The 27,963-nt window shown below is 42.6% G+C and overlaps 1 protein-coding gene across 1 annotated transcript; it reads left to right on the top strand.

The window, feature by feature from the left end:
* Positions 1 to 253: 253 nt before the first annotated feature.
* slc6a8 (solute carrier family 6 member 8) lies at positions 254 to 27,963 on the top strand. The gene is made up of 13 exons (XM_080853518.1): positions 254 to 1,138; positions 9,010 to 9,141; positions 9,677 to 9,941; positions 10,684 to 10,816; positions 13,384 to 13,518; positions 13,877 to 13,980; positions 14,792 to 14,916; positions 21,685 to 21,797; positions 22,341 to 22,478; positions 22,726 to 22,828; positions 23,651 to 23,751; positions 24,046 to 24,216; positions 25,609 to 27,963. The coding sequence occupies exons 1-13, from the start codon at positions 832 to 834 to the stop codon at positions 25,750 to 25,752; spliced, it is 1,971 nt and encodes a 656-aa protein (XP_080709644.1). The 5' UTR covers positions 254 to 831; the 3' UTR covers positions 25,753 to 27,963.

Raw genomic sequence — 27,963 nt, 5'->3', positions numbered from 1 at the left:
CATGTTTGCGATTGATCATTGGAACTACTCTTTACAGAAACACCAAAACGCTGAACGACGATTGTAACGACCGAGAGCCCTCCGGTGGTTAGACAACGACGCCTTCCAGAAACGCACCCAAGGTTGACCATAGCCACGATAAATTGAGTGAGTCGCTGTATCCTTAAGCTGAACGGGGGAGGGGTGAAATCCAAGTGACGTCTTTTGCGACATCTACCCTGTTAAAGCTCCGAGCGCTCGCCACTCAGTCAGACAGCACGCAGAGAAGGCAGCAAGGGGTATCTACAGACACTCAGACGCGGCTCACTCATTTCTCAGTGAAGGAACGCAGAAAGGAAGATGGTCTAGGCACGACATTTCATTACAAAATCTACGAATGTAATAACATTACATTCATAGTGCGCGCAAGGTTCGCTCAAGTTTTTCGTCTCGACACTCGTCTCCTCTTTGAGAGATACGTTCCCATGCGATTCTTCAGACTCACATTTAAGTGTTTCGTGGATTGTTTTTGAGGGTGCTGTTTAATTCGGCGTATTTTCATTTATGAGCGTTTACTAGTTCGTTTTATCTCATTTTATAACGGAATTTTACCAACGTTACCAACATCCCAGTTGCCAATTTCGCCAACAAATCTGACTGCCTGCTCATCGTTGAGCATTTGACACTGCGAAACGATTACTGAAAAATAAAATCTACCTACTGACTGCATCCCTTTCAGGGACCTGAAAAGACCAGATCCTATTAATAAATAGGGTGATATTCTCACTTATTCCCTACTTCTCAGTGTTATCTGGACGTTGAGGGCGTTTTGTTTACAAGTGTATAATTGGAATGGAGAAATCTTCTTCTTTTAACAATGACTGCTGTGATGTGAACGTGGTCCTAGGGGAAGAGAGGAAGGGTCACCTCATCCCTAATGGAAATGGACATCAAGGCGCAAATGGAACCATTATTGGAGGCGCCGGCGCGGCCGGTGCTGGGGCTCAACCTGGAACGGTGTCCACTGCGGTCAAAGTGGGTTACCAAGAAAGAGAGACTTGGACCAGACAGATGGATTTCATAATGTCCTGCGTGGGGTTTGCAGTAGGGCTGGGAAACGTTTGGCGTTTTCCTTACCTCTGCTACAAAAACGGAGGAGGTGAGTTGTTTGATACAAGCAGCAATTCTGTGATGTATTACTCCGTCCCGTCACACAGTACACCATATGTCACATCCTATCGTACAGTTCAGTCATGCCCTTGTTCAGTCATGCCGATGTACCGTGACTCCTGATATAACGCACCAGAGAAGGTTGGACGTCAGCTGACGTTTCATTCATTCTACGCACTAGCTAGAGCATCGTGCGTTTTAAATGTCTATACCCAATCCGTGCTTCAGTGGGGTACCTCTGCAAGATGGAGAACAACGTCAGTACGTCATTACCGCGACATCACGTCTGCTTATTGAAGACAAATCTTGGGGTTTTTCCAGTGCTTTGGGGGGCGTTTCTACCGGAGGTGGAGGGGGTAGTCACGATTACGTTTATGTTTCTCCTCGGTATAGGCTACTGTTGAGAATACTGATAAGAATGTCGATTTACTACGTGGGGTGACCTTAGTGTTTTGCGCCATTGTGGAATACATTTGCCTGGTGTGAAATACTATGTTAAAGCATGTAACTCCATATTACTGTGTAATTTAAATCAGAAGATTGATAAGTTAGAGAACCAAATTTCAAAAGATACAGGTTAACCTTGCCACTGCACAATATGCATAGGTTCTTCGAAGAGGCCAATGGTCTTTCCACATAGTTTAATAATTAATAGTGTAAACAGTCATCTTTCTCCTAAGAATCAGTATCATTTGAATGCAGCATCCAAGGGCTGTCTGTGAGTCACACATGCAGGACCCGACAGAGAGTGCTTTGTTGTGTTTCTTTTCTCAATGAAGAATGTCTCTCACCACATGTCCCCAGCGAATCCCCAGTTGGACTGTGTCCAGAGTTTACTTAAGCTAATCAATTGATTTACATAAGAGCCCTGTAAAAAGGCCAGTGATCGCTGTCATGAGGTACACCTTTAATTGAATTAATCTCGTTTCATCCAACTACGATTAACTTGGAGGTACCAATCAAAGAGCAGTCTCTCATTCTCCTTCTGTTCATAGTCAAACAAATACACACATCGCCAGCTGGGTCTTCACAGAAGTATGAGCATCAGCAAGACAGACTGAAAGATGATTACTTTTTGGTCTTGTGGAGGCACTGAAGTAGGCTATCTCTCGCATGCTCTCACCAATACAAGGACTCACTTATATAAGACAAGATAAGGTTTCAGCATGACTGTTTCAGCTCCTGCTCATCCACTCTCCAGTGCTCCTCTGACTTTGAGCTTCGACAAGAAAGTAAATTGTGGACTTGATTGACATTATTAAAAACAAATATTTCAGGAGGAATGTTCAATGCTGGTGCCTCCTAAAGAAAAAGAAAAATGCAGAACCTGTAGATTTTTTTGGAATAGCTAAATGCAAAACATTCCTCAGCAATGTGTCCTTTAAAATTAGACAAATACAGTCAGTTTATGTCTGTTAAGAAGATGGGGGGGGGAAACATATTTTGTGAAGGGTACTTTATTAAAAAAAATGATATTTAAAAGTATGAAGCTGATACTAGACCTCCTTACAAGTAGCAAACAATATAATTACTGATGATCCATCCATGTTTGTATTTACATCTGAATCAATTTTAAGGCTACCTGGAGCCTTAAAGTATAGCATATAGTTTGCTTCATAGATAACCTGCTATAGGTATCTAAGTGTACTGTAGTTGAAACGGACACAATTACACATCTGCGTCTAATGTGTTTCTTTATGATTTGATTATTTACAGTAACATGGCTTTTCCATTAGGGTGCCATCCATCATTCATCCAAACAAAGATAACCCCACATAAACAGTGGAACCTCCTCTGTCTCTGTGGTGTCAGTTATCATTCAGTTAAAAAAGATGTAATAGAATATGTGCAGTTACAGTCCCCCAGAGCACTGTTTTAAATGTAATTTAACTTATCAAATTCAACAGCAGGGGTGCACTTGTCAGTCTGTCGTCTTTATGTGTGTGTGTGTGTGTGTGTGTGTGTGTGTGTGTGTGTGTGTGTGTGTGTGTGTGTGTGTGTGTGTGTGTGTGTGTGTGTGGGTGGGTGTGTGAGAGAGAGAGAGAAAAAGCAAAAGAGAGCGAAAGAGAGAGAGAGAGAAGAGAGGGTATCTATTTTAACAAGAGACTGTTTGGATCAAATCCATTTATTCTCGGTGATTGTCAAGACTGACCCACTGAAAAGGGCAGTGGTGACCCGCTGGTGGGAAGTGTCCAGGGGGAGCATCAATTCTAGCAAAACAATGTTTAATTCAGGCCAGACCTGCCAGCAGGAGAAAAGGCTAGAGGGTTGATGAGTGGATGGTGATGTCTCTTGCCTTGTCTCAGTTCTCCTCTCCAAATACTTGCTTTGCCCCTAGCTGAGAGCTCTAAGGTAACACGATGATGTTTTTCCCGTTCAGGTTGCCAGACTCAGTGTGTGTCCTTTTCAAATTGTGTGCATACCATGGAGGCTACCAAGACACTCTTGCCAAATCAAATTAAGCTGCCCCCAAGTTGAAAAGGTCCTCTTCACACAGAAACAAGTTACTGTACAAAGTACAAAAAAAGTGCCCTGCTGGCTGCAATTCTGTCCAATATCGGCTCCGTGTGGGAATGAGAAACTTGTAAAACATTTTATTTCATTAAAAGTGACTCAAATGAAGGCAATTAAGTCAACAGCTTGGTGATATGTACGAGCATTTGAAAAATCGCAGATTAGTCAGCAGTTTGCGTTTTTCAGAATACATTTTATATGAGCTCATGCATTTTATATTCCATTTCATTAATAATTCCTGTGATGCCGCTTCCATGCACTACAGTAGGATGCCTTTGAATTGGCACGTGGTGTACTCCTCTCTCACACTACCATGTTTCGCACACACTAGGAGATGCTCAGAAATGACGATCATGAAATCGGGTGTAGAGACAAAACTGCAATCAAGGGGTGTCTACACAGGTTCATGATCTGTGGAATACAACTAGCCTATAGCCTTGCTTTTATGAGCGGAGCTGACGCACAGTTTCGTCTTGTTTAACGTGCAGGTTTGCTGTAGATAGACTATTTTCATGTTGCATCTTGATATGATAGTAAATGGAGAAACTAATTTACTACAGTTGCGCCATTAAGACATTTTTGAAGTGTGCTAATCACAGAAAATCTACAACACTTCTTAGGTCCTCGTTGCTGTCATAAGTGCTGACATAAGTCAGTAGTTTCTATTTCATTTTGGCACTGCATGAAAAAACACGGTGAAACACAGGAAATGCATACATCAGAATTTCAGGTCTTGTCTCAGACACCACTGATGCAAAACTCAAGTCTCCTTGGTTGTTTACATTTCTGAATCTAATTTGTCACTTGTCCAGTTGTCAGCGTTTACATCCCATTAAACTGACAGTGACACTGATACGTATGATTATATCTCACTCACAGGGTCATTCAAGTGAGAGGTCTCCACAGTATCAGTGTATCTGTCCATGGCTGAAACATTTTGTCACCAAATAGGTTTATCTGTATTCAACAGTCAAGAAAAAATACATTTTAAAAGACAGATTGTCATATCTGTAAAAAAGGAACCGGATGACCTTCTTTCGGTCTGTCCAGTTCTGCATTGTGTATAAAGGAAGCCAGTTCCATAAGGGATGCTGCATTCTCTTGATAAGTTGATAAGTTGTGTGGCAGGCTGTGACATTGCGGAATTTTTTGGTCTCTTTTGGTGTGTGTGTGTGTGTGTGAGTGTGTGAGTGTGTGAGAGAGAGAGAGAGAGAGAGAGAGAGAGAGAGAGAGAGAGAGAGAGAGAGAGAGAGAGAGAGAGAGAGAGAGAGAGAGAGAGAGAGAGAGAGAGAGAGGCAGGCAGTGGTTTAACTGTTGTGTGGCAGTGGATGCTGGCTTCTTGGCGCGTGCCTCCTGAAAAGCAGCAGGTAGCGTTAGCACATAGCATCCGCCAGCCAGGAGATTTATAGGGTCTGCAGTGAGCCCTCTGCTTGTCCTTGGCTGCGGCCCATGGAGGTCCGCTTGCCTGCACTCGTTGCACTGTGCACCCGTGCTGCTGTGCGCGTCCGCATGTCCTCATGCGAGTCAAACAGCGATGTCATCCCTCAGTTATGCCATCTGGGATTATAATGCATATCCAATCAAAAGCTGATCCCCCACCCCCCACCATCCCGTTGTTGTCTGTCAAACGGCTTCGCTCTTTCATACTTACAATCCAGTGGAATCTGTTCAGTTATTGAAGAATTGGGATTAGAGTCATTCACATGCCATGGCATTTGAGTGCTGATGTATTTTATATGGGTCTTTGATTGGCTTATGAGCCTATGGCCAGAATCATGTGTTGTAATGACATTACCTCAAAGTTACAGTGCAGGGTTTTTCTGGCATTGCTGTTGTACGTAACCGAACAACTTCAAGAACTAATTGCCATGGTGGGCCCCCTGTCCTATGATATGCATGAATGGAGCAGACATGCTTTTGCTCTCGCAGGCAGCGGTGTGAGGAGTGAGTCCAGTGTGAGGTTGTAGTGTGTAAGTACGCTTTATTTGGCTCTCTGCCCTAACTGACATCAGCTCTTCACCCCACGTGGACGAGCGATTAAGAAGAGTGTCTGTTAATCTTTTAATCCCCCTTTTTTCTGACTGGGACTCAGGGCGCTTTAGGGTTCAGGCAGGGAATGGTGCAAACCCAATATGAGGCCCTGGAACTGCTCATTGGGTCCCTGGGGCACACCACCTCCACTAAGAGAGGAAAGAGTGTTTTTACTCTCATCTCTCAACGTAATAGAGACCATTTGGTATGGAAAAAAGTAGGGCGTATATACTGTTGGAAGGGCACCACCTCACGTGGCGGTTGCAGTCATAATTTTCTTGCACGCCTGTGGATAAGGTCACTGCTATTGTATTGGCTTACGTGTCCTCACCACTGATGTTTGCCCTCACTTTTACTGATGTTTGTCACGGATATCAGGTTGACGGTCTGTTTGAGGAGAGTCTATAAGTGCGGGGAGGCTCTTGTTAATCTCATCATCCAGAGAGATTGATACTCTGGTCCGTTTGCTGCTCCGTCAGCCTGGGAGCGAAGTTTCTGGAGCTTACTAGTACCCCCAACAGCTTGGCCACTGTATGCCTTAAACCTTCAAGGTGGCTGTCACTTCACAGTATTGAAGTGTGTTGACGGCATGGTTTGGTAATCTCATCCCGTGGACTGAACCCACTGATCTGAATAACACTAAAATAACCAGGGAATGGGTAATTGGGTTGACTTAATCCATCATAAGATGTTTAAAATTAGTTCTATATTCGCAGGCTAGGGGGAAATTATATATGCACACATGTGAGGTGATTTAAGGATATGGCCAATATCTTAATCTCAAAAATGTGTGTTTGTTTACATCTATGACGAAGGGGGGAAAAGCAGAGAGATCATTAGCTGTTTCAGCAGTCTCTGAGCCAGAGATGTATTCCCGGCAAGCTGCTAATAGTAAAATGCTAACCAATCCCCTTCCCTCTGGAGATGATTGTATGTGTTGACTGGGTGGGTTGTGGGGTTCCATGTGTTGGCTGTGTGGAGGAGAAGGGAGAGGAGTGATATTATCATCTCAACACCAAAGTGTCTAATCACAGTTAGCAAGGCTTTGTCATTTTCCTCTCTGTCACCTAGCCCCCACTCCCCCCCCCCCCCCCAACCTTAACCCTAATACCCCCCCCCCACCCCCCCAACCACCACCACTTCTTAATAGCAAAGCGGTAAAAAAAAGAAAGAGGCCTCGTGATTGCCTGAGAGGATGATGCAGCAGGTCTAAAGGTCAGCTCAGGTGTGCACGAGCTGCTTGCAGCCTCTGTCCAGCAGTGAGAACAAGGGATTCAGCATTCACTCCCATCCTCTCACCCAAAGGCCAGAAGAAGGCTCGAGACAGTTACTTAGCCCATCGAGAATAGAAGGCTTAGCGTAGCCTGCTCTACTACAGCGTGCCTGAATGGGCCGACTTTTCCTGAGCGGCTCAGTGCTAATGCAGCACCGCCGCTAATTGCCGAGCTAATTACTCAAAAGTAAAAGGCCGATGAGAAAATTCAGCATTCAACAAAAGCCCAGTCGTAGTCCGATCCAGTGTTACTAAGTCGGTAGCGTCCTTTATTCGGAGAAGGCCTCTGAAATATGGATTTGTTGTCTTCTTAAGTGTAAGTGCCACGTGTCTTCCGCAGTGGAAGGCACCATTAGCAGGGAGGTGCTGGGTGCTGTGGATTAGTTGTGGAGAGAGAGACTCGTGTGCACCCAAGTGTAAGAGGCGGGATGGGCTCCCCCCGCCCATCGCTGTTAATCGCAGCATCACGGGTTTTAAAATCAGATAGAGTCTGGCACTCAACTCCACTGCTATGCTTGTACCCCTCCCCTCCTCAGACTAAAGTCACAACGTCCTGCGCAGTGTGTTTGCCGTCTGTGTGACAGCATGTGTGTGTGTGTGTCTGTGAGTCACCGGCGTGCCGACAGTGCGTCTCATTTCCGCCTCTTAGAATGCGAGCTGACAATCACACGCTCGTTCATCATCCAGCAGCTAATTCCATAGTGTGCTCTTTGTTTGCAAATCAGCCTCTATCTCTTCTCCCCACTCTTAAAGCCCACGACTACATATTTTATTGTCGCTCGCGCAGCAAATGCAGAGGTCAGGGTGTTGTAATGCTGCTAGTCATGGCATAGCATTTGTTTCTGTAACGCAGAATAGGATCTGTGGCTCATATTGTATACAGTTCTCCCCCCTCTCCAGTCCTTTTGTGGGGAGTTTATCAAAAGGCTTCTATCCCAGACATGGTCCCCTCACTCCGAACAGTAGCTCATGCACTGTGAAAAGGAGTTCAGGCAGAGCTATTCATACACCCAGTTTGGATTCCTCTAGTTGAACATTTTTTTTTCCCAAGGGGGCTGCAATCTCCTTTGTCACAGTACAGTTTCGTTATATTGGATTAACATACAGCCATGCACTAGTGCTCTTGATATGCCCATTGCCCCCTCTACCTGGGTGGAGGAACGCAGTGATTATGTCACTGAGCTCATTCCGCTGTCGCCCATTTCGATCGCATTCCATAAACAAAAGAGGGGGTCGCCTCTCGCCTCCAAGCATCCATTTTTCATTCCGCCAGGGAGCCTTTGGCTGTTCCCGTGAGCCTGCCCTGCGGAGCCCAATGTTACGCAACGAGTGGCGTTTTGAATAAACGCCTCTCAGCATTCTCTCACTTGCTCTCACTGTCAGCCAATGAGCTGGCCTGCGGGCTCAGGAGGAGATGGGGAGGAGGAGGGTGTCGCTGGTGGAGGGGTGACGTCATCTAGATCTTCATTCAGTGTGGTGCATTGTTCAATGGATAATCTGCATTAGGAGTCTTGCAGCTAACACAGCCAATGACCCTGCCCCCGCCTCCTCTCACTGGCCACCCACGCTCTAGGCCCTGCCCCCTCACCGAAGCCTGTGGGCTGCTGGAGCTGTCAGTCAAAAACAGGGGCTGAGGCCTCATTGCGGATGACGGGTTTGCCATGTGTTCACAGCACAGCTTGTAGGACGCTGGCTAATGCAGCAAACAGCATTACAGGGAAATTGTCCGGGTGATTGGGCCAGTCCAGGGGGGGTTTCTAGGGGCTAGCCTGTGACAGGGGAATTGTCCCTCTCTCTGTCCCTCCCTCTGTCCCTCCCTCTCTCTATCTCACGCATACTCAGCCCCAATTAGCGGAAGGCTTAAAGCACATTACCTCATCATTCTAGATAATTTGTGTACACCTCTCCAGCCTAGAGTAGAGAATAGTAAAAATGCTATTAAATGTGAAGGATCAGGAGCAACATATCTTGATGAGATCTCTGTCTCTCCCTCTCTGTCTCTCCCCTGTGTGTTTAAATGTGTCTACCTGTCTCTCCCTCAGGAGTGTTCCTCATCCCCTATGGGCTGTTCATATTTTTGGGCGGTATTCCCATCTTCTTCCTGGAGATTGCTCTGGGTCAGTTCATGAAGGCTGGAAGTATCAACGTTTGGAACATTGCACCGTTGTTCAAAGGTATCCACTCCATCTCTCTCTCTCTCTCTCTCTCTCTCTCTCTCTCTCTCTCTCTGTGTCTCTTCAAAGTAAACAGATGCATATTCCAAAACACCTTTCATGCCCACAGAACCCACAATTTAAGCTCTATTGAAAATTGTGCACAATACATCCTTGCACATAAGGAGCAAGAGAAGATTCAACATCTGTAGAAGTTTGCATAAAGGCTGTTTTGCTATAAATAGCTATCCTTTAAAGGCAGTTTTGCACTTCACACCAGATTTACACCTTCATTCTTTTCAGAGAAGAAATATGCTCCAACAGAACAGAACAGTTACTTTTATTTCATACCCCAGTGCCAAAATCTTGCTATCAAGATGTTGCCAAGAATACTTTAGTATGCATCTCGCAACCTTTTCTAACCAGTATCTTACCACTGGCATACAGTCTAACAGTATATTAGCGCATACTTTAAGCCTAGTGCAGAGCTTCTGCAATACTACTGGATATAGTGGATTATTTTGTATTTACCTATCTTTCTTCCTTCGTCCCTAAGGACTGGGCTATGCGTCAATGGTGATCGTCTTCTTCTGCAACACATACTACATCATGGTTCTGGCGTGGGGCTTCTACTACTTCATCAAGTCATTCAGCGGCACGCTGCCCTGGGCCACCTGCGACAACGAGTGGAACACAGACAGCTGTATCGAGATCTTCCGCCACGACGAATGCGTTAACGGAACCATCGGCAACGCCACCTTCGGCAACATGACATGCGAGGAGTTAGCAGAAGGACGTTCTCCCATCATTGAGTTCTGGGAGTGAGTGTGTCTTTTTGTCTTTCATGTTGAAGCAGGGCTGTAGGGTTTGTCTTATTGACATCTTTTGTTATTGTTGTCAAGACCTCGCTTTTTTATAGTGTAACAGGAATATCTGTACCGAATGTAAAAATTGTAATGTATGCGTATAAGTTCATGAACGTATAAGTTTACCTTAGAAGTCCCTTTATGTCAGAGCTTGTTTTTTTCCCCTTGTTGCTTGTAAGCTCTGATTTTGCATGTCGTTGTGATGGAATGGTTTGAAGGTCATCTACTTATGTCTTGTCATGTGGTCCTGAGTAATGTGCACAGCAAAGCATTTACTCTCTCCGGCTCCTGTGGGACTGGCTTTAAGATAGGAATATGCCTCCGTGAAGGTCGTAGCCATATCCATCGACACAGCTAACACGTAGAGAGAGCAAGGACATCAGCACTGCCCCTTATGACACATAACCCTAACGGTGCGAGCCTCATCAGATTACAGCAGTGGTAGAGGTCAGAAAGTAGCGTTCTATGGTTCCGGAAGAATCTCCTGCTTCTTTTGTCACAGGAGGCCTGAATGAGGGGATTGTCCTGGGATGAATGGAGGCCTGTCTGTACCCACAGGTCCTATGTCTAATCTCTCTCTCTCTCTCTCTCTCTCTCTCTCTCTCTCTCTCTCTCTCTCTCTCTCTTCCTCCCTCTCTCTCCCTCTCTCTCTCTCTCTCTCTCTCTCTCTCCCTCTCTCTCCTGTGTGCCTCCTTAGGAACAAGGTGCTGAACATCTCTGAGGGCCTGGACCATCCCGGTGAATTCAACTGGGAGATGATGCTGTGTCTGCTGGCCGTGTGGGTCATGGTGTACTTCTGTGTGTGGAAGGGGGTGAAGTCAACAGGAAAGGTAAACACCACCGCCAGACCCCACCACACACGCACACTTACTCACACACCTGCGTCTTTTTCCTCGCTCTCCTACCCTTTTCTAATACACACACACACACACTCACACCCGCACACACACACACACACACACACACACACACACACACACACACACCCGCACACACACACACACACACACACACACACACACACACACACACACACACACACACACACACACAAAAGCGACCGGCGAAATAAGGCCAGTAATTTTCAACACATTTAGAATATTCATATTTTCTGTTCAGTTTTCTGTAAACAATAGTATAAGATTACTCAAATCACACACAGAAACAAAAAAGGATTTTTGCACATAATCACAAATCACGACTGACATATTTACCTCCATATGTCTCTCTCTCTCTCTCTCTCTGCCTCTCATTCGTCTCTAATGAGTGAATGAAAACGCAGTGTAACAACGGATGTACGTATCTGTGTGTTTTCTCTTCTTTTCTTTTTTTCTAACCTTGACTCACATAGCTCCACCCTCACTCACTGTTGCTTGGTTCAATACATCAGTTGAGGCAGTGGGTAGCCATGGCTACGTGCCAATTTGCAGAGAGAGAGAGAGAGAGGGGGAGGGGGGGGGAGGCGGGAGGTGTGGCTATGAAATATTACAAAGTGCCCTGTCACAGTGCCGGTCCGTGATTGGTCGGCTGGGATGGATTGTCTGCAGTGAGACGTGACCGGGTCTCCCATGCAGATGGCCCCTAAGCCCATCTTATGGGCTCCGTAGGCGAGGTCACGTGAAAACCCATTGGCAAAAAATGACTCCACTTATCTCAGCGCTGCCATCCTGCTCATTCAGACCTTTGTCCCAGTCATGGATGCCACGGATGCAGGGTTCGCGCACACTAGGGAGCATTGACTTTCCTTGATGAGATTAGTTTGACTCTGAGTGTTGTCTTCCATTTACTGGCACCCATTCTCCCCACGGAGTATGTAATGCAGTCAGACAACAAATACTTTAAAAATCTGGAATGATGAGTAATCATCTTTCAAATTACCACATATTCAGTATCTAATCACTAGCATACAGTCTAACAGTATATTAGCTCCTACTTTAAGTCAAGTACGGAGCTTCTGCAATACTACAGGATATAATGGATTATTTTGTCTTGTGTGTCCTTGTAGTGTAACCCTCCTTGAATGCTCTTACGGTAAAAATCTAAAGCATTGATTTTGACATAGTATATCCAAATGCCTTTAAGGTCATCGCTGTTTGCAGACGGACAGTTCCACTTTTATATCCCGATTTATTTTCTTTTTTAGGGCTGCATTAGCGCAAGTGAAATACGCAGCCAGTGAGGGGGGTCTGTTTCAAATTCAGATGGACCTTTTCCTTTCCTCTCTTTCCCTCTCCTTCTCTTTCTCTCTCTCTCCCAGCTTGGCCCCATTCTCTCTCCTCTTGTAGAATGTGAAGCCAAGACAGAGATAATCTCATTGCCATTGATTCATTGTTCTGACTCTCCTGTGTCTGTGTTGTTGAGTCAATGTCAGTTTGCATTTAGATCCCACGCCGCCTGATTTCTCAGAGTTCCACCCGCAACTGCCCCATTGTTTTGCTATTCTAGAATGGTATGGCAGAACACCAAGCGATCGGAAGGAGATTGAGTCTGAGGTAGATGGGACAGTGATCCACTTTCTGGGGGCTCTTTTGAGGAGTCCGCTCTGTCTCAGATGCCAAATATCCTCTCTCAAGGGTACGGCAGCCTCTGCCACAACCCAAAACGAGGGCGACTCCTGACTGCAAGCACAAAGTGAAGTCTGTGAATAGTATTGATATTAGGTTCTGTGTTTTTCCATGAAGGGGGTCCTTGGCACAGGACAGGCCTAGTTTCAGATGTGTATTGAGAACAAAGAAACTGGGACAGTGCTAAAGTATTTGCTCTAAAAAGCAGGGCCAGTAAAGATTGGGTAAGTCAGGTAGTAAAGATACATCTGAAAAGGTACAGTGCAAGGTTTGCTTTGTTTGAAGGGTGCCGGGGGAGTAGATAAACTCGTCCACTTAGTCTTATCTTTAACTGTGTGGAGGTGGGGCGATAGCATCTAGTGAAGAATTAATCTTCTACAGTCATATGACCTTAATGGTGTCCGTTAGCAAGCCAACAAAACAGTAATAAACAAGTGAGTCACAGAGACTTTTACAACGTTGGCTCTCTGGATTGAGTTGTGTCATATTGAGACAATTGTATTGTTTTGGCGCTATATAGATACAATTTAATTGACCCTTTATTGAATATTTGCTATAAGAATGCTATAAGGAGTTTAAACTCCGATTTTAATGATAGCTGTTCTGGTTGTTTGTGTAGTTTGGTTGTGATTGTGAGTGGGTCAATTCAATGAGCATAAATATTTTGATAGGCACATACGTGCTGTTCATTGAGTAATTGTTGCCAACATTGAAGTGTTTGAGTATGTTAGTGTGTATGTTGAGTTTGAGGATGTTAGTGTGTATGTTGAGTTTGAGTATGTTAGTGTGTATGTTGAGTTTGTCTCTTACTCCCTCTCTGTCTTCTCCTTCAGATCGTGTATTTCACTGCCACGTTCCCTTACATCGTGCTGATTATCCTGCTGGTGCGAGGGGTGACTCTGCCTGGGGCCTATGATGGAATCATGTACTACCTTAAGCCTAACTGGTCTAAACTGTGGGAGGCTCAGGTAAGATTATTAAGTTCAATTAGAAACATGTCAAACGCTCAACTAAAGCATAACACAGCTACTTAATTGAGGGACATTAAAATATCATTACCATAATTATTCCCTTAGGGAAATAAAAGTATTGTTATATTCATTATGTGTGTTGGGAGAAATAACCTGCCTGTAGTTATGTGTTTCTCATTTAGTGCTTTAAGGATAGATTTATCTGCTGCTCATTCAGAAGGAAATGTTATTTTTATCTGTTGTGTTGAGTCCACTGGATTGAAGCTCTTTTAGTTGTCCAATTACTTTGTGACTCGAGGTTATGATTTGAGAGAAACCTTCTCAGCTGATTGCTTTTCTGTCTTGGATTGGCTAGGTCTGGATTGATGCCGGCACACAGATATTTTTCTCTTATGCCATTGGCCTGGGAGCTCTCACAGCTCTTGGCAGCTACAACAGATTCAACAACGATTGCTATCAGTAAGTAAGTCAGAGTTGGAATCATACATATGGCAGTTTGGTTGTCCTGGCTGTCATTGTTTTGTCAAGATGGCTGGGATACATATGGCCATATGTGTCATTAGATAGTTTTGGTGAATGGTTAAATCAAATAGGCCTAAGTCAGTCAGATTTTGCAGCTGTCCTCTATGAAATTGTCAACAAATAGTTGAAACGAAAACAAAACCTAATTCAAATGACTTCTACCTGTGTGTTTTACACCTTGTGACTGCAAACAGATTATTTTGCTGATCGTTGGTTTTTAGGTATTGTTAGACTGCAGTCTTCTACAGTGTACAACTAACATAACAGAACTGGGGTAACATAATCAAAACTGTGACTCTAAACCCATGCAGATCTCTCTATTTAAAGCAAGTAGCACATAACTGCATTCCTGTACACAAGGTGGCACTATTGAAAAAAATAACATCTATCATACTCAAAGGTGTGAAGGAAGAGAAAAAGAGAAAGTGTCAGGATTAAAGCTATCATGACATTTTTAGAAATCTATGATGGCATGTTGCTATTGTGTAGCTGAAGGCATAGTGAGATCGGCCATAGCCAGGCAATCTTATATTGAATAAGAAAACATTAGCCTATGTCCAGGCTTGACATGAGGCTGGCACATTATATATTGTTATGATAAGATGATGTCACAGTGTTCGATAAATAACATTTTTTTTTTAAACTAACTCAATTCTTACTAAATGTCCAGCTAAATTCACAGCCATAACGTAATGTTGTTGTGGACCCTTAATGATAGCAAATGCCCATTTCATCTGTTCTTGTACAGGGATGCGTTTGTACTGGCCTTGATAAACAGCGGCACCAGCTTCTTTGCCGGCTTTGTGGTTTTCTCCATTCTGGGCTTCATGGCCTCTGAACAAGGAGTGGACATCTCAAAAGTGGCTGAATCAGGTAAAGCTTCCTGTTTGCTTTTGCACTTCTAACAAAAGCATTTATGTTAGCACTGTATATGAACAGTTAAATGCAGATATATTGTTAGCACATGTAATGTATGCTGTAACTGTATCAAATGTTGCTCGCTTGCTCAACATTGCTGCTTTGTTACTTAAAGGAAATGTTTTTGTTGTCATGTGAGTCAATAGTTTTTTGAATGTTCTGAATCATTTTAAAATAGCAGCTGCCATTTTGACTGTGCCACAAGGATGTTTTTGAGTGTATCTGATGAATAATTTAGCTCTATATCCAGTTCTTTCCAGTTCAGATAACTGACGTCTAATTCAAGTTCATGCCTGTGTTGAGCTGTTTATTATTCATGATATTTCTTTTTTGAAACAAAGATGTTAGAAATATGATATTGCAATGAACCTGCACGTGCCACATACAGGACAATTAATGTTTTCTTAAGCTAGGGGTGTATTCCTATATTATTTTTGGATGGCAAAATAATTTTCTGTTTTTACTTTTGAATTACCAATCAGGCTGAAGTTTTTTGTTTGTTTGTTTGAATGTGTGTGGGAGTGTTCACAAAATGTGATGAATCACATTCTATCATAGATCACGATGATGAGAGTTTGGATAGAGAATGTTCTATGTTGGAATGAGTTCATGTCTGTTTGTGTGTTTTTTTGTGTGTGTGTGCATATGTGTGTGTGAATGTGTATCTATGTACATGTTTGTGTGTGGATGTGTGGGGAGTGTATGTGCTGTATGTATCTTAATGTATTTGTGAATGTGTGTCTTTGTATGAAGAGGTGAATGAGTCGTCAAATGTCAAATGGGTTTCACAGACGCGCTAGCAAAAAGGTCCAGTAGAACTCACCATATTAGATACACAGTGATGCCCATATTTGACAGAGACTAGCGAAAACAGCCATGAACAGGAGGGAAGGATATGTCTTAGGCTAGTAGGCACAGTAGACATACAAGTAACTTATTAAAAATAACACTTTTACTAGACCTAATCTCAGACTACATCAGCTCCCATTAGCTTAGAGACATTCTAACTAATGACGTTACTACTGACACCATGAAAGTTAAACAATGGCGTATGGCATGATACTCACCTAGAGCATGATCAAGTAGCACTCCGGCATGTTATCACTAGTTATTCAGTATCATTCATTAATCTGACATGTCAGAGACTAAAAATTCTGCATTATTTGGGATATTTTATTCTTTCACTTCATATTTTGATGCCTTTAAAGCATTCAGTGTCTTTTTTTATTTTCTTTACTTGATGACCCTGATACAATGCTGAATTGCAGATTAGGATTTGGATGCATTCCTATCTATGAAGTCATTTTTTTAGCAGTACCAACTAATAGTGCTGTAGATCTGCTGCTAAAGGGATAGTTTACCACCTCAGAAAACTGCAAACATTCAGTAGGACTGAATGTTTGCATGGAAGGGAGAAGGAGTAAGCTAGAAGAATGTCTTTGTGATCATTTTCCATACGGCAGTAAAAGATGATGGCATTTCAACCTCCAAAAAGAAGTTTTTAAAATGCAATGAAAGTACTGCATTTAAATCAGCAAGCATAGAGAGTTCCTTATCCCCTCTACAGTAAAAACAACACGAAATGGCTATCCACCAGTATATGTAAACTATCTCTTTAAAACTCCAACAGTTGTTACCATTTTCAGCACAAATATGCATTAAGGGACGTGATTCTCTCATGCACTTAAGTAAACCAAAGTGCATATCTACGCACTTTTTACATACGTCTATTCTCCCCTTGACTTTAGTGTATGATTTGCACGCCATGAAGGCAAAGCAGATCACACCTCTTTCACGAGTCCGCCCTCATTCTTAAGATAAGCGCTGTGGACGTGATGGGAGGTCACTAGTGGAGAATACACGTAACATACGTGAAATACGTGTGTCTGGAGGCGTGCACAAAAGGACTGGGTAGAATAGGGCTCTGAGATGCATAACCCTATTAGTGACTACTTCAAAATAACAGTGAGCTTGCCTGTAACATAAATGCCTTAGGAATCCATTGCTCTCGCTCTGTCTCTTTTGAAAAATATCACTAAAATGTATTATTGAAAGTTGTAATAACTAATATAATTGAAAATTGATGGCAATTATTGTTTAAAGTTGAAACGTTTTCTCAAAATAGTAAGGTTTATACACCTTAGATCACTCATACATACAACATACAACATATTATCATTAACAATATATCATTGGGCTTGTAAAAAATATCATATATGGTAATATTTTCAAACAATCAAGATCTATTAATGTCATAGTGCCACAGTGGAGTCTATTTGCTCCATGGTGGAGTAACTGTAATTAATTATTTAGTTTTAAGGGTGATTAAGCTTATGTCTTAACATGGGTAGTAGACCATAGCAACTATAAACGCACACTCACAATTATTTTCTGCACTTGTGCTAATTTTAGGCTGTTTAAATGCTGTGACAGCCGTGCAGTTTATTTTTGCCCGTACTGTTGTGGCGTCTCTTCCGAATAATCCCATTGTGTAACAATCATAACGAGCAGAACTGGGCGCTAATCATGAGTATCTGCAGGTCATCCCTGCAGGGAGTGAACTGCAGTTTGTGTGCGGCCTTGATGAGCTCCTCAGCACAAAGCTCCCTTTGAGCTCCGCTAAAAGCACCAGGCATACTCCCTTTCTGTTTGTCGTCCGCTGAGGAGCATAACAGACTCATCATGTACCAAACTGCATGGGATTGCATTAAACTGGACCTTTTTTTTTGGGGTAAATTTCCAACTGTAGGTGATTTCTAGCAGTAAACCCCTCATTCAGATCAGGCCAACCAGCCTGTTTTTTTTTTTTTATTTTGTCACAAAGTGAAAGTTGTGAAAGAGAAACTCTATGCAATGCCATGGAGAAAAGTCAGCCGTCATTCCGATGGCTATCTGTGTGAAAGTGCTCCAGAGAAGATCTCTGAACATTTGACCCACTGCCATTTTGACAAGGAACAACATTGTGTGGTGTCTCAGACATCACATGTTTAAATTTGACATTAACTAGTGCACATACTGCATACACTATAAATGTATAATTTGAGAACAAAAAAAAACCCAACCTGAACATGTGACATTGGGCTTTCTATGTCTTATATTGCAGACATACACACACTATTCAAAACAGGCCTTTGAGTTCATTCCATGCTTTGAACCCAAGTCAAAGGCCTGTGTGTGCGTGCGGAGATCCCTGGTGTCTTTTGGCTTTTTGATAATCTCTTCCGCTTTTTCCTCTTGCATGACTGACGTCTTCTGCTGTGATATCAGTCTGTGCGATGAGCTTTCACCATTTCACCTTGCAGCCGTAGACTAAATGACTAAATGCAGAGCACCGGCCTGTTGAGGCTAGGCAAGGAACAGCATGCACCCTGGCTCAGAGACAGGCCACACATTCATTATGGGTCACTGGGGTCACTGGGCTTCTTCTGATGTCCTTAACGGGAGGAAGGAGGAGGGGGGGGGGTCAGAGTGGTCTCAGAATATCAGAGGGGGTCACAACGTGGTCTCAGAATATCAGATGAATATTGATAGATGAATTCTATCTCCTGCTTACAGATAGCTGGGGCAGGGAAGGGAAGGGAAGATTGTGCTTTGGCATACAATTGAGTTAACCAGCAAATGCAGACTGCACACCTGTTTTGTGTGTCTGTTGGTTTGAGGAGAAATGTGTGTGCGTGTGTGTGTGTGTGTGTGTGTGTGTGTGTTTCTGTGTGTGTGTGTGTGTGTGTGTGTGTGTGTTTCTGTGTGTGCGTGTGTGTGTGTGTGTGTGTGTGTGTGTGTATGTGTGTTTCTGTGTGTGTGTGTATGTGTGTGTGTGTGTGTGTGTGTGTGTGTGTGTGTGTGTGGGTGCGCGTGTGTGTGTGTGTGTGTTTGTGTGTGCAAGAGAGCAAGTAAGAAGATGTGTGTGGTAGAGTGTGTGTGTCAGTTTGTGCGCTTGACGAGAGTGTGTGTGCGTCTGTGTTTGTACATCATGTTCTGTTTGTCTGTTTGTATCTGGATCCTTGAGGACCTTGTATGTGCACTTGTGATTCTAGGGAACGGTGTTTCAGAGTTGCTCTTGTCTAAAACTGCCTTAGAGATTATTACCAAAGCGTGGCATTTTTTATGATCAGCCTCTTTTTGGTTTGTTTTGTTTCATAGTGATTGGAAAGCTATTCAGATTCTTGCAGGCTGTTGTACATTTTTTGCCAAAGAAGTCCCCCTTTTTGATCCTTTTAACAGGATTCTACTGTCTTCAGTCCCGGCATCTGAAATGTGATTCACGTCTACTCTATATCTCTATATATCTATATTTTTTAATTTATTTAAATATTAATTTAAGGATTATTTAACCAGGAATTTTGCCTCTTGAGATGTGCACATCTCGATTTCAAGAGGGGTCCTGGAGCTGACTGCATCAGCAGGTAAACTTCTGATATCTAAATAAAACCATACACTTTTAATACAGCCCAGTCCAGTTGAGTCCAGTCGAGCCCAGTCGATACAGATGACTTCATTTCCCAGATAGCCCGGCAGGAAAGAAAAGCAGAGAGTAGGAAGTCAGTCCACTGAACATATGATCCAGTCGTAGGTCCAGGTGCCCCAGTCTAACCATACTAAACCTCAACACAGAACAAACTAATTGTCCTTCATGCATTATATCATATAAAAAAAGACGAAGAGCATCTGAGATTTCCATTTGACAAATCAAATGTGCACAAAAAAAGCAAGTTATCTAGGAAAAATGGGAAAAATGTTTGTTGTATAAACTGAAATATTTGGTTTATTTATTTCCCTTTTGATTTGTGTGTGAGCATCATAATGACCCACTTGGCCACTTTGGTAACCACAGCAGTTATTGCAGGAAATCTCTATTCACCTGTTCCATTCATAAGTCATCAAGTAAAGAATATTATATTATCCAATTAAACGTTAGAATTTATGAACGACCACCATAAATGAAGCAACTACAGGGATAAAAGTCACGTGTAAAAGTTAAAACCATGCCAGAAAGAGGTTCGTAAATACATTTCACACTGGATACGACCCCATTCACATTCACATAAACCAACAGTCTTTGTCCACACATCCACTCCCTAGAATCTCTGTAGATCTGTGACTTATCATCTGCCATGAGTGTCAAATAAATAAGGAATAAACGTCTAATTCATATACACAAAACACAGATCCTCTGGTTTAAAGATATCAGGCAGATGTGTCAGGGAGAAAGGCACATAATGAACTAATTTCACTGGAAACAACACAGACACGTCATGTTTCTTGTAATGATCTAACTGAACTGATCTATGTTGATTAATGAAAAGAAATCGCATGATTCCTCTGTGACTCTAAGGTACCAAAAATGGACTAGCACTGATAAAGCAACAAAAACACAAAAGAATATATATATATTTTAAAAATCAAACTAGTATCTTTTATGGTCAAAGAGAGAGCAAAGGTAAAAAACTAACCATTTGGCTGTAGTAATTAACATAAAACTAAGATTTTAAATGGATCATCTATATTGTCAACTCAGGGCTTGAGTCTGATCATTTTGATAGATTGAAATTAGAAAATAATTTGAAATGCATCTGTACATATGCATCTGTACATTTATGATACCTTCACATTGTCAGCAAAAACATGTATTGCAAACATTTAAACACAATATATACTTATAATATGAGTGAAAATAATGTTAAAAACATGACCAGCACCATTTTGAAAACCTTTTGTGGAAATTAGGAGGAGGGGGTAGTCATAGATAGTACCTACATTTTATTAACCCCTCATATGCTAGCCAAAAATGTAATGTAATACAAACATTCTTTATGAACATATTTTGGTTCTCCTCTCATGCACTTCCTGTATGTTTGGAAAATACCACTCATTTTCTTCCCTTCCTAGGGAACATATTGGGTTAAATATATTTAATATGAAGGATTGAAGGCCACAACTGTTTCAGCATGCCCTTGGCACTTTTAATCTTACAACCACTTATCTCCTCTGACTACATAAAAAGTCATAAAATATATTGGTGGTATCACATACACTTTAACCGATATACATAAAAGTTCAGCCTCTGACAGTGAGAAGCACAAGGTTTTCCTTGGGTCTCTGTGGTATCAGTATTCAAAGGATTCATTTATAACTAAGTGCCGCTGCCTGAAGCTCTAACTTACCTATTGCTGACCTTACTGTTAAACAGATAACCAAATTGACAAATGGGTAACCGCACCACTAATCAATAGCAATAGTGTTTAAAAAGCATGTCCCCCATGATAACGCACACTTACTCAAGATATTGCACAGTGTATTCTAATAGCACAATAGCCAAAAGTTACACACAGGAAAGGAGACCTCTAACAACTAACCTGCCTGACTCTTGTGTGAATGTAATACCAGGTCACAGGCTTGTCTAGACAACTCCATTCTGTAGGCAAGAAGAGTATAACTACCATACTAGTCCCGTCACATACATTACACTCTTACACAGTCCCCTCGCACAACACTCAGGTGCGCCTCTTTCACTGTTATGCTCTCTCTTCCCCCCCTCAATCTCTCTCTGCTGTGCTCTCTCTCTTTCTGTATCTCCCTTGTTTCCCTCTCATCCTGTCTTTCTCTCTCACTGTGCCGTTTGTGTGTGGTGTGTAAGTCAGCGTGTCAGTGCTGTGTATGTGTTTTTTTGCGCCTGCGTTTGCCTGAGGTGTTGAGTGTCTCTCATCTCCTCCTTGCACCCTGCAGGCCCCGGCTTGGCATTCATCGCCTACCCAAAGGCCGTCTCTATGATGCCGGTGGCTCCGGTGTGGGCAGCTCTCTTCTTCTTCATGCTGTTACTTCTGGGACTTGACAGTCAGGTCAGTCAACAGCGAGAGGGAAACAAAAAAACAGGCGCACATTGATCTGACGAGGTGTGACAAGAGCAGTAGCACAAAGGCCTTAACAGAGACCTAGTGCCTATGAAATCTAGACAAATCTTTGATCATTGGGAATTCTGCTCAAGAGAACAGTGCAACAGTAAGAAAACCAAAGACGATCAGTTTGAACTCAAATGCCCTTGATTTAATTGGTAAAGGAATGAAAATATCCTTAGAGATACCATAGAGATGTTCAATTTGAAGTCTGAAACTCCAGAGGAATTTGTATGTTCAAGCCATGAGTTCCCACAGTAATTCTGCAACAGTGTTGTTCAATATTAGTATCAGCTGTGCTCTACACGCTTTTGTATGTTAAACACCAATTTGTTTTTACATAAACCCTTATAACCCTTATAACACTCAAAACTGTTAAGGAAACCCACATAGACGCTTTAAACAATACTTACAGTACTGCAGAGCATGTTGCCCTTCTCCACAGGTTCACAGATGAGTGAAACCTGTCTCTGTCTCTTCTTTCTGCAGTTTGTTGGAGTGGAAGGTTTTGTAACTGGGATTCTTGATATTTATCCTGGAAAGTATTCCTTTCGTTATCAGCGTGAAATCGCTGTGGCAATCAGCTGTACAATGTGCTTCATAATAGATCTCTCCATGGTTACACAGGTGAGTCTTCCCTACAAATACAAAAATGAATCCTCGTCAATGTCTGTGTAGGTCTAGGGCATGTCTGTGTAGGTCTAGGGTGTTCATCAGATCACACCCATAATCAATACCCAACGTTCATTAGTCATCTTAAGGAATGCACATTGCACAATGGAATGCACAATGTTTCTATGCAGTGAAGCAGACTGTTGACACTTGTTTTGTGTGTGTGTGTTTTGTGTGTGTGTGTGTGTGTGTGCGTGCACAGGGAGGGATGTATGTCTTCCAGCTGTTTGATTATTACTCTGCCAGCGGTATGACCCTGTTGTGGCAGGCATTCTGGGAGTGCGTGGTTGTCGCCTGGGTCTACGGTAAGAGTCTCTCTCCTCTCATAACACTGCTGCACAAAGACTGTGTGTTGATACTGCCCAGGTGTTAGAGGATATTCGTAAAGATGAAGTGGTTAGTTTGGTAGCTGCCATGCTTTCACTTACTAGCATTAATTCATTTCCAGAGTGAACACAGTCTGCACAAACTTGGATAGTGTCTGTCATTATGAGTACATCAATATAGTGTTACTGCCTCCATAATACATCTTGAAATGTTTGTCCATTACCATAGAAGAACAGTGTACTAAACTTACTAAAGCATGCAACACAGCATGACCTATACAGACTACGTATGTCTTGTTCTTTATGTAGGAACATCTTTAAGATTAGTATTCAGGTCTTGTCTTTTAGGGAGCAATATGTCACCATCACACTCAATGCGTCCCGGTCTGTGATAAGCGCTACATAAAAGATATACTATAGGGCTAATTAAACAGAGAAAATACTGTACCTCGGATCAGGTATCATATTATCATGGACAGTAAAGGGCACACGCATCCAGCCAAATGTTTGAAACTAAATATTTGGCAAACTTACAAATGAACAGATAGGTGAACAAATGTTTGTTCATGAGTTAATCAAGGGTAGTCCTCTCATCATGAGTGGGTACTGTTTTCTAGGAAGCCCTGAGAATCATAACACCACCAATTCTACATTCACAGTGTACTATCTCGACATGATGATGATGAAAAAAAAAAAAACTTGGATTGACCCTGTTTGCCCTTTTCCCTTGACAAAGCCCAGTGTTATCATCCCGTGTGCCTATCAGTGTCTAATCTCAGATGTGCCCTCTCCTCCGTGCAGGTGCTGACAGATTTATGGATGACATAGCTCGTATGATCGGTTACCGGCCTATGCCTTGGGTGAAGTGGTGCTGGTCGTTTATTACTCCATGTGTTTGCATGGTAAGTCTTTAAGCTTGTTCCGTTCGCCCTGTCTGCAGGCAGGTTCAGTCTCATATGCTGCCGCCCTCTAGAAAGCACTCCTTTTGTGGGGGTTATATACTCAGTGTTGTACATGAACAAGTTCAAAAGAACACGTTCATTGAACAGGTTAATTTTTATGAGAGTGATTTACTGAATGCAACTTAATGACAAATAATGAACTAGTTCATGAGAGGTATGAACTTGCCCAACACTGGTTGTACTTCACTATGAGGTCTGTGGATAGCTGTAAGTTATATCATTCCTCTCTTTCAGGCTATCTTCCTTTTTCACCTGATCAACTACAAGCCTCTTACCTACAACAATTCTTACGTTTACCCGTGGTGGGGTGAAGTGGTCGGTTGGTGTATGGCTCTCTCGTCCATGCTCTGCATCCCTGTTAGCCTGCTCTACAAGCTCTCGGGACCCATGGGAACATTCAAAGAGGTGAGCACATTTTAAAGAAAGCCCCATTATTCATTGTCAGAGAAGCACAAGCATAACAGCATTATGTATTTATTTATGTTGGTAGCCTAGGCAGCCTTCGTGTTGAAGTTTGTGTTTGGTTGCAACTTTAGAAACCAGCCGTGGTACATTAAGGCAGTGCTTAAGGAGTTTGTTAAAAACAGAAACGTTTCTTGGATTTCAAAGTTCTTTATATTTAACAGTATATTTTACAGTCGGTGGCCTTTACATTTAAGTGGGCTTTCACACCTAAAAAGTGTTAAAACTTTAAAATCCACAGAACCTTTTTATAAAATCAAATCAAAGTCTTCATAGCAGTAGGGATAGTGGTAGAGTATAGTATCTGTTATAAGGACAGTGGTAGAGTACGGTATCTGCATTCTCTGCTCTCTGTGCTTCTCAGGATAAATATATCTGCTCAATAACGTAATGTAATGTAGAAAAAAAACAAACATTTTTGTTTGGGCAGACACATGGGAAAAATGCTTTGAAGCTTTGAAGCCATGATCTTGGCATTATTTGGCATTACACATAGCTTTCCCCACTGAGCTACACAAACATGGCCGAGTATCAGTGTGAACAATAAACTGCCATCAGAACACAGACTAAGGAAATATGAGGCTTTTGAGGGCTGGCTAACATACCACGAGTCATGGGAAGAGAAAGAATGGAAAAATGGATTGTGGGAAACCATGCTGACACCCCACCCCACAAAGAGGAAGTCCCAGGAGACCTGCAAAACGGGCACAACATTTAAACCACAAGAGCATAATTCTCACTGTCTCAGGCAGAGCTTGTTTGTCACTCCTCAGTCCAGTGTCATCTCATTTTTGTTAATTTTTCACTTTTACTCCTTCTCCTGCCGACATGTTGTCCTTAAGATGTGGGCGCTATTTCTGGAGTCATATGACCACTTTTTAATGCATTCTTAACTGTCTTTTTCTGTTGAATGATTGGCCCATATGGGTGGGGCGCGTCAGTTTGAGCAAACAGCCTTGACCTCAGAAAAGTGTAAACTACCACTTGTATGCAAATAAGTGTGTGCTCATGAGAACGTGGTTCTGTGTAACTGACTCCTAGATTAAAATGAGAAGGACACCTGGCCTTTTAATGGTGGTTTCCAGAGAGCGCTATCCATAAAGGTACACTGAGCAAAAATCAGCGTAAATTAAGGGCAACTATAAAAAAAAAAGAAGAATATCAAATGGAGAGGGGAAGAGGGGGAAAGTCAGTTTATCGACTGTTCACACAAGTGGTTCGCACATGGGGTTTAATGGGTGTTTCCTTAATAATCAAGTTAAGGACTTACAGTTTAATATCATATGTGCATGATGAGGGGAACTGAACCTGAGTGTTTCCTCTCTTTCCCTGCAGCGCTGGGCGGAGCTGACTAAACCAGTGTGGGGTCCCCATCACCTTGAATACATGACTTCTGAAGCCGATTTCAAAAGCATGGGCTGCCCTCTCTCCCCTGGATCGGAGGAGAGCAAGGTCATCATCTTTGAGAGTGTCATGTAGACAGAGGTTTGCAAAAGGAGGACGCCTCCAAAGACAAGCTGCTGAGAAAGCTACTATTTCTTTTTATTTCATTTTTTTTTTTAACAAAACGACATAAAAGCCAAAGTCCCCTCAGTGTCACCAAATCACATTCTTCCACATTTTGAATACCAGACCAGGCCTTTGCATTTCAGAGATCTGACCTCTTTCTTTATTATGCAATCCCATTCTGAATGTCCGTCTATCCCACGTCATGAAACCAGTGTTTCAAACCTATTTTTTATTGTTGTTGTCATGACTGATGTCCATCAGTGATATTTCTGTCCAGATTCACTCCTTTTCCTTTGGCTATCATTGATTTGGTCTGTTTTATTCTTTTTAAACCATAGCAGTATTTCTCCACCATGAGTAGCTAGAAAGGCAGCTTGTCTTGGGAGGCTGTAGGTGTGGCGCGGGTCTTGTGTATCTCGCATCAGGCCCGGAGCTCCGCAGGGTGTGGGCCGCCCTCATCCTTCTGACCACTGCAGAATTCCCACAGGCCAGCTCTCTCACAACGCAATCTGCTAGGGGCCTCCTTAAACCCGACACTTTACTCCAGGACTTCATAGCCAGCACAGGGTACAGGCAGAAGGAAGCTTTGAGAGGGACTAGGGAACTGTTGACCATGCCGAGTGGAGGTACTGTCTGTCTGAGGCGTGTGGACATATTAGGGGAGGGACTGGGATTTTTCCTCAGCACCTCCTTTGACCTTTCACCTCTTCACAGCACAGCACCACTCTTGGTCACAGTCCTGAAGAGTTAGTCTGAATGCATCACCCATCCAAACACTTGTACAAGTACTCCATTTGATATATTTATAAATGCTTGTCTAAGCAACTGTGCTTGAAATAAGACACAAACAAGCAAATGAGCAGAGAATCACAGAATTCAAAAAATTCAGCTTATTATACTTAAATACTGATTTGACAATCACAAACTATTCAATAGACACGATTGCACACGTATCTGGTTTGATTCAGGCCAACTCTTGTAAAGGCGATGGGATGCATAGGCTGATGCATGCTGGTCCCTGGCACACACAGTTGCCAAACTGTCAGTCAAAGCTAACACTTTGTCTGATGAGCACAAGTTTTGTTTAAAGTGTCTTTCAAGATGACAGGAGACCTCAGTATTCTGATGTAACAAACACACTTTTAAGTTTTTTTTAAGTGCCAAAGGGAACATGTTGTCTATCTCTGGCTGTTTTACAGAGAATGGTTTTGGTTGCCATAACAAAAATACCATCTATACTTTTCTTCTGTCTAGATCAGTTTAACATACTGTGTCTTCCAAGTAAATGTATTGCTTGATAAAGGGAAACTTACTGAAAGGTCTCATTGCAGCTTGGACTTAAGGGGCCGTCTGACACTTGGCAAATATGTTTGACAACCACAAAAGCATTAGTCATACCAGAGCAAAGTGTTGGAGCCCAATTTTTAAGGTAGTGTAGTCCAATTTTTTAGGGGGTGTATTTGGATACACACAGGCAGCCTCATCACATTGAACAATGGAACCACCCTTGAAGTACAGCCCATGATGTCCAAAAAGGGCCTACCAAACACATGGCGCCTTGACAGCAGGAGTAACTGACTGTTCCATTGTCATATGGACCTCAGCTATTTATATCATACTGAGGATTGTTGAGCCTGTTGCAGTCCGGTGGTAAACATATCAGTAGTCCCTGTAGTCTTCTTTTTACTGGGTTAGGCTGGGTCTGATGGTAGCCAGAAGATTAGCAGCAGCTGCAGAACTGTGAGCCGCACAGGGACGCACAGACACACAAACATGCACACACCCCCGACACACACACTACACCACGTTTGTGTTCCTTTGACTTTTGTGCTGCAGTCGCAGTTTAGAGGGTGGACAATTAGTTGCCAAATTTTGCCTTTTATGAAAGAAAGATTTGTCTTAAGTCTAGCAGCCCATTGTCGAATAGCCAAGTTAAACACCAGGTCTCCCAGCTCACTGCCTTCAGAGTTCACCTGTGGGAATTCTGCCCTGTGCATTGTAAATCATTGTAACTATACAATATAATTAGAATGTAAAATAAACTACATAATGTAAGGCTCCAGAACTACATTTGCACATTGTTGTATAAAAATATCTTGCTAGCACTTTACAATCGTGTTAGAATAAGATTCTCTTTGTTTTTGTTTTACATCTTGTGAAATAAATCAGAGATTTATTTTG

Source organism: Sprattus sprattus (assembly GCF_963457725.1).
Source record: "Sprattus sprattus genome assembly, chromosome: 16".
NCBI lineage: Eukaryota > Metazoa > Chordata > Actinopteri > Clupeiformes > Clupeidae > Sprattus > Sprattus sprattus.
This window is presented reverse-complemented; position numbering and strand designations above follow the sequence as displayed.